This window comes from Oncorhynchus nerka, linkage group LG6 (genome assembly GCF_034236695.1).
Source record: "Oncorhynchus nerka isolate Pitt River linkage group LG6, Oner_Uvic_2.0, whole genome shotgun sequence".
NCBI lineage: Eukaryota > Metazoa > Chordata > Actinopteri > Salmoniformes > Salmonidae > Oncorhynchus > Oncorhynchus nerka.
In genome coordinates this window covers 75,623,081-75,636,190 of record NC_088401.1, presented here as the reverse complement: position 1 = coordinate 75,636,190, position 13,110 = coordinate 75,623,081, and the positions used below count along the sequence as shown (strand labels likewise).

Sequence of the window (13,110 nt, the reverse complement as noted above, 5' to 3'; positions counted from 1 at the left end):
AGAACGGTGCAGTGTGTGAGAGAGGACGGTGCAGTGCTGGTGTGAGAGGGGACGGTGCAGTGCTGGTGTGAGAGGGGGGACGGTGCCGTGCTGGTGTGAGAGGGGGACGGTGCCGTGCTGGTGTGAGAGGGGGACGGTGCCGTGCTGGTGTGAGAGGGGGACGGTGCCGTGCTGGTGTGAGAGGGGGACGGTGCCGTGCTGGTGTGAGAGGGGGACGGTGCCGTGCTGGTGTGAGAGGGGACGGTGCCGTGCTGGTGTGAGAGGGGGACGGTGCCGTGCTGGTGTGAGAGGGGGACGGTGCCGTGCTGGTGTGAGAGGGGGACGGTGCCGTGCTGGTGTGAGAGGGGGACGGTGCCGTGCTGGTGTGAAGGGGGACGGTGCCGTGCTGGTGTGAGAGGGGGACGGTGCCGTGCTGGTGTGAGAGGGGGACGGTGCCGTGCTGGTGTGAGAGGGGGACGGTGCCGTGCTGGTGTGAGAGGGGGACGGTGCCGTGCTGGTGTGAGAGGGGGACGGTGCCGTGCTGGTGTGAGAGGGGGACGGTGCCGTGCTGGTGTGAGAGGGGGACGGTGCCGTGCTGGTGTGAGAGGGGGACGGTGCCGTGCTGGTGTGAGAGGGGGACGGTGCCGTGCTGGTGTGAGAGGGGGACGGTGCCGTGCTGGTGTGAGAGGGGGGACGGTGCCGTGCTGGTGTGAGAGGGGGGACGGTGCCGTGCTGGTGTGAGAGGGGGGACGGTGCCGTGCTGGTGTGAGAGGGGGGACGGTGCCGTGCTGGTGTGAGAGAACACGGTGCAGTGCTGGTGTGAGAGGGGGGACGGTGCCGTGCTGGTGTGAGAGGGAGAGAGAACAGTGCAGTGTGTGTAATGATCCTTAAAAAATATATATATATTTTAGTACCTTTGGTGAAGTGTCTCTTTGGGGGGTGAGGTCAGGATGAGGTTGAGTCCCTCACAAACACTTTACACCATACATTTACATTATATGACCTCTAATCCCCGACCCCTGCTGTGATTGGTTGTTAGGTGCTGCTGGCCATGCACGCCAACGTGGAGGACCGGGGGATTAAAGGTGACATCACGCCCCTGATGGCGGCAGCGAGCGGCGGTTACGTCGACATCGTCAAGCTGCTCCTGGTCCACGGGGCTGACGCCAACGCACAGTCCTCCACCGGTACGAATACACACTCCTTTTCCATCTGCTGTGTGTGTGTGTGGTTATTTATTGTCATTTTTTTGTCCAAACCAAAGTGTTTAGATTTCTGCTTGTATGAGATCTCTCTCCCCATCCCTCTGTAGGTCTCTCTCCCTCTGTAGGTAACAGAGCCCTGACGTTCGGTCTCTCTCCCTCTGTAGGTAACACAGCCCTGACGTACGGTATCTCTCTCTCTGTAGGTAACACAGCCCTGACGTACGGTATCTCTCTCTCTGTAGGTAACACAGCCCTGACGTACGGTCTCTCTCTGTAGGTAACACAGCCCTGGCGTACGGTCTCTCTCTCTCTCTGTAGGTAACACAGCCCTGACGTACGGTCTCTCCCTCTGTAGGTAACAGAGCCCTGACGTACGATATCTCTCTCTCTGTAGGTAACAGCCCTGGCGTACGGTCTCTCTCTCTCTGTAGGTAACACAGCCCTGGCGTACGGTCTCTCTGTAGGTAACACAGCCCTGACGTACGGTCTCTCCCTCTGTAGGTAACAGAGCCCTGACGTTCGGTCTCTCTCTCTCTCTGTAGGTAACACAGCCCTGACGTACGGTATCTCTCTGTAGGTAACACAGCCCTGACGTACGGTATCTCTCCCTCTGTAGGTAACACAGCCCTGACGTACGGTATCTCTCCCTCTGTAGGTAAAACAGCCCTGACGTACGGTCTCTCTCCCTCTGTAGGTAACACAGCCCTGACGTACGGTATCTCTCCCTCTGTAGGTAACACAGCCCTGACGTACGGTATCTCTCTGTAGGTAACACAGCCCTGACGTACGGTCTCTCTCTCTCTGTAGGTAAAACAGCCCTGACGTACGGTATCTCTCCCTCTGTAGGTAACACAGCCCTGACGTACGGTATCTCTCCCTCTGTAGGTAACACAGCCCTGACGTACGGTCTCTCTCTCTCTGTAGGTAAAACAGCCCTGACGTACGGTATCTCTCCCTCTGTAGGTAACACAGCCCTGACGTACGGTCTCTCCCTCTGTAGGTAACAGAGCCCTGACGTACGGTATCTCTCCCTCTGTAGGTAACACAGCCCTGACGTACGGTCTCTCCCTCTGTAGGTAACAGAGCCCTGACGTACGGTATCTCTCTCTCTGTAGGTAACAGCCCTGGCGTACGGTCTCTCTCCCTCTGTAGGTAACACAGCCCTGACGTACGGTATCTCTCCCTCTGTAGGTAACACAGCCCTGACGTACGGTATCTCTCCCTCTGTAGGTAAAACAGCCCTGACGTACGGTCTCTCTCCCTCTGTAGGTAAAACAGCCCTGACTTACGGTCTCTCTCCCTCTGTAGGTAACACAGCCCTGACGTACGGTATCTCCCTCTGTAGGTAACACAGCCCTGACGTACGGTATCTCTCTCTCTGTAGGTAACACAGCCCTGACGTACGGTCTCTCCCTCTGTAGGTAACACAGCCCTGACGTACGGTATCTCTCTGTAGGTAACACAGCCCTGACGTACGGTATCTCTCTGTAGGTAACACAGCCCTGACGTACGGTATCTCTCCCTCTGTAGGTAACACAGCCCTGACGTACGGTATCTCTCCCTCTGTAGGTAACACAGCCCTGACGTACGGTATCTCTCTCTCTCTGTAGGTAACACAGCCCTGACGTACGGTATCTCTCCCTCTGTAGGTAACACAGCCCTGACGTACGGTCTCTCCCTCTGTAGGTAACACAGCCCTGACGTACGGTATCTCTCTGTAGGTAACACAGCCCTGACGTACGGTCTCTCTCCCTCTGTAGGTAACACAGCCCTGACGTACGGTATCTCTCTGTAGGTAACACAGCCCTGACGTACGGTCTCTCTCCCTCTGTAGGTAACACAGCCCTGACGTACGGTATCTCTCCCTCTGTAGGTAACACAGCCCTGACGTACGGTATCTCTCCCTCTGTAGGTAACACAGCCCTGACGTACGGTATCTCTCCCTCTGTAGGTAACACAGCCCTGACGTACGGTATCTCTCTCTCTGTAGGTAACACAGCCCTGACGTACGGTATCTCTCCCTCTGTAGGTAACACAGCCCTGACGTACGGTATCTCTCTCTCTGTAGGTAACACAGCCCTGACGTACGGTATCTCTCTCTCTCTGTAGGTAACACAGCCCTGACGTACGGTCTCTCCCTCTGTAGGTAACAGAGCCCTGACGTACGGTATCTCTCTCTCTGTAGGTAACAGCCCTGGCTGACGGTCTCTCTCTCTCTGTAGGTAACACAGCCCTGGCGTACGGTCTCTCTGTAGGTAACACAGCCCTGACGTACGGTCTCTCCCTCTGTAGGTAACAGAGCCCTGACGTTCGGTCTCTCTCTCTCTGTAGGTAACACAGCCCTGACGTACGGTATCTCTCTGTAGGTAACACAGCCCTGACGTACGGTATCTCTCCCTCTGTAGGTAACACAGCCCTGACGTACGGTATCTCTCCCTCTGTAGGTAAAACAGCCCTGACGTACGGTCTCTCTCCCTCTGAGGTAACACAGCCCTGACGTACGGTCTCTCTCCCTCTGTAGGTAACACAGCCCTGACGTACGGTCTCTCTCCCTCTGTAGGTAACACAGCCCTGACGTACGGTATCTCTCCCTCTGTAGGTAACACAGCCCTGACGTACGGTATCTCTCCCTCTGTAGGTAACACAGCCCTGACGTACGGTATCTCTCTGTAGGTAACACAGCCCTGACGTACGGTCTCTCTCTCTCTCTGTAGGTAAAACAGCCCTGACGTACGGTATCTCTCCCTCTGTAGGTAACACAGCCCTGACGTACGGTATCTCTCTCTCTGTAGGTAACACAGCCCTGACGTACGGTATCTCTCTCTCTGTAGGTAACACAGCCCTGACGTACGGTATCTCTCCCTCTGTAGGTAACACAGCCCTGACGTACGGTCTCTCCCTCTGTAGGTAACACAGCCCTGACGTACGGTATCTCTCTGTAGGTAACACAGCCCTGACGTACGGTATCTCTCTGTAGGTAACACAGCCCTGACGTACGGTATCTCTCCCTCTGTAGGTAACACAGCCCTGACGTACGGTATCTCTCTCTCTCTGTAGGTAACACAGCCCTGACGTACGGTATCTCTCCCTCTGTAGGTAACACAGCCCTGACGTACGGTCTCTCCCTCTGTAGGTAACACAGCCCTGACGTATGGTATCTCTCTGTAGGTAACACAGCCCTGACGTACGGTCTCTCTCCCTCTGTAGGTAACACAGCCCTGACGTACGGTATCTCTCTGTAGGTAACACAGCCCTGACGTACGGTCTCTCTCCCTCTGTAGGTAACACAGCCCTGACGTACGGTATCTCTCCCTCTGTAGGTAAAACAGCCCTGACGTACGGTATCTCTCCCTCTGTAGGTAACACAGCCCTGACGTACGGTATCTCCCTCTGTAGGTAACACAGCCCTGACGTACGGTCTCTCTCCCTCTGTAGGTAACACAGCCCTGACGTACGGTATCTCTCCCTCTGTAGGTAACACAGCCCTGACGTACGGTATCTCTCCCTCTGTAGGTAAAACAGCCCTGACGTACGGTATCTCTCCCTCTGTAGGTAACACAGCCCTGACGTACGGTATCTCCCTCTGTAGGTAACACAGCCCTGACGTACGGTATCTCTCTCTCTGTAGGTAACACAGCCCTGACGTACGGTCTCTCCCTCTGTAGGTAACAGAGCCCTGACGTACGGTATCTCTCTCTCTGTAGGTAACAGCCCTGGCGTACGGTCTCTCTGTAGGTAACACAGCCCTGACGTACGGTCTCTCCCTCTGTAGGTAACAGAGCCCTGACGTTCGGTCTCTCTCTCTCTGTAGGTAACACAGCCCTGACGTACGGTCTCTCTCTCTCTGTAGGTAACACAGCCCTGACGTACGGTATCTCTCCCTCTGTAGGTAACACAGCCCTGACGTACGGTATCTCTCCCTCTGTAGGTAAAACAGCCCTGACGTACGGTCTCTCTCCCTCTGTAGGTAACACAGCCCTGACGTACGGTCTCTCTCCCTCTGTAGGTAACACAGCCCTGACGTACGGTCTCTCTCCCTCTGTAGGTAACACAGCCCTGACGTACGGTATCTCTCCCTCTGTAGGTAACACAGCCCTGACGTACGGTATCTCTCTGTAGGTAACACAGCCCTGACGTACGGTCTCTCTCTCTCTGTAGGTAAAACAGCCCTGACGTACGGTATCTCTCCCTCTGTAGGTAACACAGCCCTGACGTACGGTCTCTCTCTCTCTGTAGGTAAAACAGCCCTGACGTACGGTATCTCTCCCTCTGTAGGTAACACAGCCCTGACGTACGGTATCTCTCCCTCTGTAGGTAAAACAGCCCTGATGTACGGTCTCTCTCCCTCTGTAGGTAACACAGCCCTGACGTACGGTCTCTCTCCCTCTGTAGGTAACACAGCCCTGACGTACGGTATCTCTCCCTCTGTAGGTAACACAGCCCTGACGTACGGTATCTCTCTGTAGGTAACACAGCCCTGACGTACGGTCTCTCTCTCTCTGTAGGTAAAACAGCCCTGACGTACGGTATCTCTCCCTCTGTAGGTAACACAGCCCTGACGTACGGTCTCTCTCTCTCTGTAGGTAAAACAGCCCTGACGTACGGTATCTCTCCCTCTGTAGGTAACACAGCCCTGACGTACGGTCTCTCTCTCTCTGTAGGTAAAACAGCCCTGACGTACGGTATCTCTCCCTCTGTAGGTAACACAGCCCTGACGTACGGTATCTCTCCCTCTGTAGGTAACACAGCCCTGACGTACGGTATCTCTGTAGGTAACACAGCCCTGACGTACGGTATCTCTCCCTCTGTAGGTAACACAGCCCTGACGTACGGTATCTCTCTGTAGGTAACACAGCCCTGACGTACGGTCTCTCTCTCTCTGTAGGTAAAACAGCCCTGACGTACGGTATCTCTCCCTCTGTAGGTAACACAGCCCTGACGTACGGTATCTCTCTCTCTGTAGGTAACACAGCCCTGACGTACGGTATCTCTCTCTCTGTAGGTAACACAGCCCTGACGTACGGTATCTCTCCCTCTGTAGGTAACACAGCCCTGACGTACGGTCTCTCCCTCTGTAGGTAACACAGCCCTGACGTACGGTATCTCTCTGTAGGTAACACAGCCCTGACGTACGGTATCTCTCCCTCTGTAGGTAACACAGCCCTGACGTACGGTATCTCTCTCTCTCTGTAGGTAACACAGCCCTGACGTACGGTATCTCTCCCTCTGTAGGTAACACAGCCCTGACGTACGGTCTCTCCCTCTGTAGGTAACACAGCCCTGACGTATGGTATCTCTCTGTAGGTAACACAGCCCTGACGTACGGTCTCTCTCCCTCTGTAGGTAACACAGCCCTGACGTACGGTATCTCTCTGTAGGTAACACAGCCCTGACGTACGGTCTCTCTCCCTCTGTAGGTAACACAGCCCTGACGTACGGTATCTCTCCCTCTGTAGGTAAAACAGCCCTGACGTACGGTATCTCTCCCTCTGTAGGTAACACAGCCCTGACGTACGGCTCTCTCTCCCTCTGTAGGTAACACAGCCCTGACGTACGGTCTCTCTCCCTCTGTAGGTAACACAGCCCTGACGTACGGTATCTCTCCCTCTGTAGGTAACACAGCCCTGACGTACGGTATCTCTCCCTCTGTAGGTAAAACAGCCCTGACGTACGGTATCTCTCCCTCTGTAGGTAACACAGCCCTGACGTACGGTATCTCCCTCTGTAGGTAACACAGCCCTGACGTACGGTATCTCTCTCTCTGTAGGTAACACAGCCCTGACGTAACACAGCCCTGGTGCGGTCTCTCCCTCTGTAGGTAACAGAGCCCTGACGTACGGTATCTCTCCTCTGTAGGTAACACAGCCCTCTGAGGTAACACGGTCTCTCTCTCCTCTGTAGGTAACACAGCCCTGACGTACGGTATCTCTCCCTCTGTAGGTAACACAGCCCTGACGTACGGTCTCTCCCTCTGTAGGTAACACAGCCCTGACGTACGGTATCTCTCCTCTGTAACACAGCCCTGACGACGGTATCTCTCCCTCTGTAGGTAACACAGCCCTGACGTACGGTATCTCTCCTCTGTAGGTAACACAGCCCTGACGTACGGTCTCTCTCCTCTGTAGGTAACACAGCCCTGACGTACGGTATCTCTCCCTCCCTCTCCCTCTGTAGGTAACACAGCCCTGACGTACGGTATCTCTCCCTCTGTAGGTAACACAGCCCTGACGTACGGTATCTCTCCCTCTGTAGGTAACACAGCCCTGACGTACGGTATCTCTCCCTCTGTAGGTAACACAGCCCTGACGTACACAGCCTCTCGGTATCTCTGTAGGTAACACAGCCCTGACGACGTCTCTCTCCCTCTGTAGGTATCTCTCCCTCTGTAGGTAACACAGCCCTGACGTACGGTATCTCTCTGTAGGTAACACAGCCCTGACGTACGGTCTCTCTCTCTCTGTAGGTAAAACAGCCCTGACGTACGGTATCTCTCCCTCTGTAGGTAACACAGCCCTGACGTACGGTATCTCCCTCTGTAGGTAACACAGCCCTGGCGTACGGTCTCTCTCTCTCTGTAGGTAACACAGCCCTGACGTACGGTCTCTCCCTCTGTAGGTAACACAGCCCTGACGTACGGTATCTCTCTCTGTAGGTAACACAGCCCTGACGTACGGTATCTCTCCCTCTGTAGGTAACACAGCCCTGACGTACGGTATCTCTCCCTCTGTAGGTAACACAGCCCTGACGTACGGTATCTCTCCCTCTGTAGGTAACACAGCCCTGACGTCGGTCTCTCTCTCTCTCTGTAGGTAACACAGCCCTGACGTACGGTATCTCTCCCTCTGTAGGTAACACAGCCCTGACGTACGGTATCTCTCCCTCTGTAGGTAACACAGCCCTGACGTACGGTCTCTCTCTCCTCTGTAGGTAACACAGCCCTGACGTACGGTCTCTCTCCCTCTGTAGGTAACACAGCCCTGACGTACGGTATCTCTCCTCTGTAGGTAACACAGCCCTGACGTACGGTATCTCTCCCTCTGTAGGTAACAAGCCCTGACAGTATCTGACGCGGTATCTCTCTCCCTCTGTAGGTAACACAGCCCTGACGTACGGTATCTCTCCCTCTGTAGGTAACACAGCCCTGACGTACGGTATCTCTCCCTCTGTAGGTAACACAGCCCTGACGTACGGTATCTCTCCCTCTGTAGGTAACACAGCCCTGACGTACGGTATCTCTCCCTCTGTAGGTAACACAGCCCTGACGTACGGTATCTCCCTCTGTAGGTAACACAGCCCTGACGCGGTCTCTCCCTCTGTAGGTAACACAGCCCTGACGTGACGTATCGGTCTCCCTCTGTAGGTCGTCACGGTATCTCTCTCTGTAGGTAACACAGCCCTGACGTACGGTATCTCTCCCTCTGTAGGTAACACAGCCCTGACGTACGGTATCTCTCCCTCTGTAGGTAACACAGCCTGACGTACGGTATCTCTCCCTCTGTAGGTAACACAGCCCTGACGTACGGTCTCCCTCTGTAGGTAACACAGCCCCGTACGGTATCTCTCTGTAGGTAACACAGCCCTGACGTACGGTCTCTCTCCCTCTGTAGGTAACACAGCCCTGACGTACGGTATCTCTCCCTCTGTAGGTAACACAGCCCTGACGTACGGTATCTCCCTCTGTAGGTAACACAGCCCTACGGTCTCTCCCCTCTGTAGGTAACACAGCCCTGACGTACGGTATCTCCTCTGTAGGTAACACAGCCCTGACGTACGGTCTCTCCCTCTGTAGGTAACACAGCCCTCTCTCTCTCTGTAGGTAACACAGCCCTGACGTACGGTCTCTCTCTCGTACGGTCTCCTCTGTAGGTAACACAGCCCTGACGTACGGTATCTCTCTCTCTCTGTAGGTAACACAGCCCTGACGTACGGTCTCTCTCTCTGTAGGTAACACAGCCCTGACGTACGGTATCTCTCCCTCTGTAGGTAACACAGCCCTGACGTACGGTATCTCTCCTCTGTAGGTAAGCCCACAGCCTGACAGTGACGGTCTCTCTCCCTCTGTAGGTAACACAGCCCTGACGTACGGTCTCTCCCTCTGTAGGTAACACAGCCCTGACGTACGGTATCTCTCCCTCTGTAGGTAACACAGCCCTGACGTACATCTCTCTCTGTAGGTAACACAGCCCTGACGTCGGTCTCTCTCTCTGTAGGTAAACAGCCCTGACGTACGGTATCTCTCCCTCTGTAGGTAACACAGCCCTGACGTACGGTATCTCTCCCTCTGTAGGTAACACAGCCCTGATCTATCTCTCCCTCTGTAGGTAACACAGCCCTGACGTACGGTATCTCTCCCTCTGTAGGTAACACAGCCCTGACGTACGGTATCTCTCTGTAGGTAACACAGCCCTGACGTACGGTCTCTCTCCCTCTGTAGGTAACACAGCCCTGACGTACGGTATCTCTCCCTCTGTAGGTAACACAGCCCTGACGTACGGTATCTCTCCCTCTGTAGGTAACACAGCCCTGACGTACGGTATCTCTCTCTCTGTAGGTAAAACAGCCCTGACGTCTCTCCCTCTGTAGGTAACACAGCCCTGACGTAACACGGTATCTCTCCCTCTGTAGGTAACACAGCCCTGACGTATCTCTCTCTCTGTAGGTAACACAGCCCTCTCTCCCTCTGTAGGTAACACAGCCCTGACGTACGGTATCTCGGTCTCTCTCCTCTGTAGGTAACACAGCCCTGACGTACGGTATCTCTCCCTCTGTAGGTAACACAGCCCTGACGTACGGTCTCTCCCTCTGTACGGTATCTCTCTGTAGGTAACACAGCCCTGACGTACGGTATCTCTCTCTAGGTAACACAGCCCTGACGTACGGTCTCTCTCTCTCTGTAGGTAACACAGCCCTGACGTACGGTATCTCTCTCCCTCTGTAGGTAACACAGCCCTGACGTACGGTATCTCTCCCTCTGTAGGTAACACAGCCCTGACGTACGGTATCTCTCCTCTGTAGGTAACACAGCCCTGACGTACGGTATCTCTCCCTCTGTAGGTAACACAGCCCTGACGTACGGTATCTCTCCCTCTGTAGGTCTCTCTCTCCCCTCTGTAGGTAACACAGCCCTGACGTACGGTATCTCTCCCTCTGTAGGTAACACAGCCCTGACGTACGGTATCTCTCCCTCTGTAGGTAACACAGCCCTGACGTACGGTATCTCTCCCTCTGTAGGTAACACAGCCCTGACGTACGGTCTCTCTCCTCTGTAGGTAACAGGTAACACATCTCTCTCCTGGCGTACTGGCGTACGGTCTCTCTGTAGGTAACACAGCCCTGACGTACGGTCTCTCCCTCTGTAGGTAACAGAGCCCTGACGTTCGGTCTCTCTCTCTCTGTAGGTAACACAGCCCTGACGTACGGTCTCTCTCTCTCTGTAGGTAACACAGCCCTGACGTACGGTATCTCTCCCTCTGTAGGTAACACAGCCCTGACGTACGGTATCTCTCCCTCTGTAGGTAAAACAGCCCTGACGTACGGTCTCTCTCCCTCTGTAGGTAACACAGCCCTGACGTACGGTCTCTCTCCCTCTGTAGGTAACACAGCCCTGACGTACGGTCTCTCTCCCTCTGTAGGTAACACAGCCCTGACGTACGGTATCTCTCCCTCTGTAGGTAACACAGCCCTGACGTACGGTATCTCTCTGTAGGTAACACAGCCCTGACGTACGGTCTCTCTCTCTCTGTAGGTAAAACAGCCCTGACGTACGGTATCTCTCCCTCTGTAGGTAACACAGCCCTGACGTACGGTCTCTCTCTCTCTGTAGGTAAAACAGCCCTGACGTACGGTATCTCTCCCTCTGTAGGTAACACAGCCCTGACGTACGGTATCTCTCCCTCTGTAGGTAAAACAGCCCTGATGTACGGTCTCTCTCCCTCTGTAGGTAACACAGCCCTGACGTACGGTCTCTCTCCCTCTGTAGGTAACACAGCCCTGACGTACGGTATCTCTCCCTCTGTAGGTAACACAGCCCTGACGTACGGTATCTCTCTGTAGGTAACACAGCCCTGACGTACGGTCTCTCTCTCTCTCTGTAGGTAAAACAGCCCTGACGTACGGTATCTCTCCCTCTGTAGGTAACACAGCCCTGACGTACGGTCTCTCTCTCTCTGTAGGTAAAACAGCCCTGACGTACGGTATCTCTCCCTCTGTAGGTAACACAGCCCTGACGTACGGTATCTCTCCCTCTGTAGGTAACACAGCCCTGACGTACGGTATCTCTCCCTCTGTAGGTAACACAGCCCTGACGTACGGTATCTCTCCCTCTGTAGGTAACACAGCCCTGACGTACGGTATCTCTCTGTAGGTAACACAGCCCTGACGTACGGTCTCTCTCTCTCTGTAGGTAAAACAGCCCTGACGTACGGTATCTCTCCCTCTGTAGGTAACACAGCCCTGACGTACGGTATCTCTCCCTCTGAAGGTAACACAGCCCTGGCGTACGGTCTCTCTCTCTCTCTGTAGGTAACACAGCCCTGACGTACGGTCTCTCCCTCTGTAGGTAACAGAGCCCTGACGTACGGTATCTCTCTCTCTGTAGGTAACACAGCCCTGACGTACGGTATCTCTCCCTCTGTAGGTAACACAGCCCTGACGTACGGTATCTCTCCCTCTGTAGGTAACACAGCCCTGACGTACGGTATCTCTCTGTAGGTAACACAGCCCTGACGTACGGTCTCTCTCTCTCTGTAGGTAAAACAGCCCTGACGTACGGTATCTCTCCCTCTGTAGGTAACACAGCCCTGACGTACGGTATCTCTCCCTCTGAAGGTAACACAGCCCTGGCGTACGGTCTCTCTCTCTCTCTGTAGGTAACACAGCCCTGACGTACGGTCTCTCCCTCTGTAGGTAACAGAGCCCTGACGTACGGTATCTCTCTCTCTGTAGGTAACACAGCCCTGACGTACGGTATCTCTCCCTCTGTAGGTAACACAGCCCTGACGTACGGTATCTCTCCCTCTGTAGGTAACACAGCCCTGACGTACGGTCTCTCCCTCTGTAGGTAACACAGCCCTGACGTACGGTCTCTCCCTCTGTAGGTAACACAGCCCTGACGTACGGTATCTCTCTCTCTGTAGGTAACACAGCCCCACGGTATCTCTCCTCTGTAGGTAACACAGCCCTGACGTACGGTATCTCTGTAGGTAACACAGCCCTGACGTAACACAGCCTGACGACGGTATCTCTCTCTGTAGGTAACACAGCCCTGACGTACGGTATCTCTCCTCTGTAGGTAACACAGCCCTGACGTACGGTATCTCTCCTCTGTAGGTAACACAGCCCTGACGTACGGTCTCTCTCTCTCTGTAGGTAAAACAGCCCTGACGTACGGTATCTCTCCCTCTGTAGGTAACACAGCCCTGACGTACGGTATCTCTCCCTCTGTAGGTAACACAGCCCTGACGTACGGTATCTCTCCCTCTGTAGGTAACACAGCCCTGACGTACGGTCTCTCTCTGTAGGTAACACAGCCCTGACGTACGGTATCTCTCCCTCTGTAGGTAACACAGCCCTGACGTACGGTATCTCTCCCTCTGTAGGTAACACAGCCCTGACGTACGGTATCTCTCCCTCTGTAGGTAACACAGCCCTGACGTACGGTATCTCTCCCTCTGTAGGTAACACAGCCCTGACGTACGGTATCTCTCCCTCTGTAGGTAACACAGCCCTGACGTACGGTATCTCTCCCTCTGTAGGTAACACAGCCCTGACGTACGGTCTCTCCCTCTGTAGGTAACACAGCCCTGACGTACGGTATCTCTCTGTAGGTAACACAGCCCTGACGTACGGTATCTCTCCCTCTGTAGGTAACACAGCCCTGACGTACGGTATCTCTCTCTCTCTGTAGGTAACACAGCCCTGACGTACG

At 54.6% G+C, this 13,110-nt stretch overlaps 1 protein-coding gene across 1 annotated transcript in view; it reads left to right on the top strand.

Moving 5' to 3' along the window:
• LOC115124621 (ankyrin repeat and KH domain-containing protein 1-like) overlaps positions 1 to 13,110 on the top strand; it is a 90,358-nt gene that overhangs the window by 38,643 nt on the left and 38,605 nt on the right. Inside the window, 1 exon segment of the mRNA XM_065019868.1 lies at positions 1,019 to 1,166. Within this exon segment, the coding sequence (XP_064875940.1) occupies positions 1,019 to 1,166 (148 nt within the window).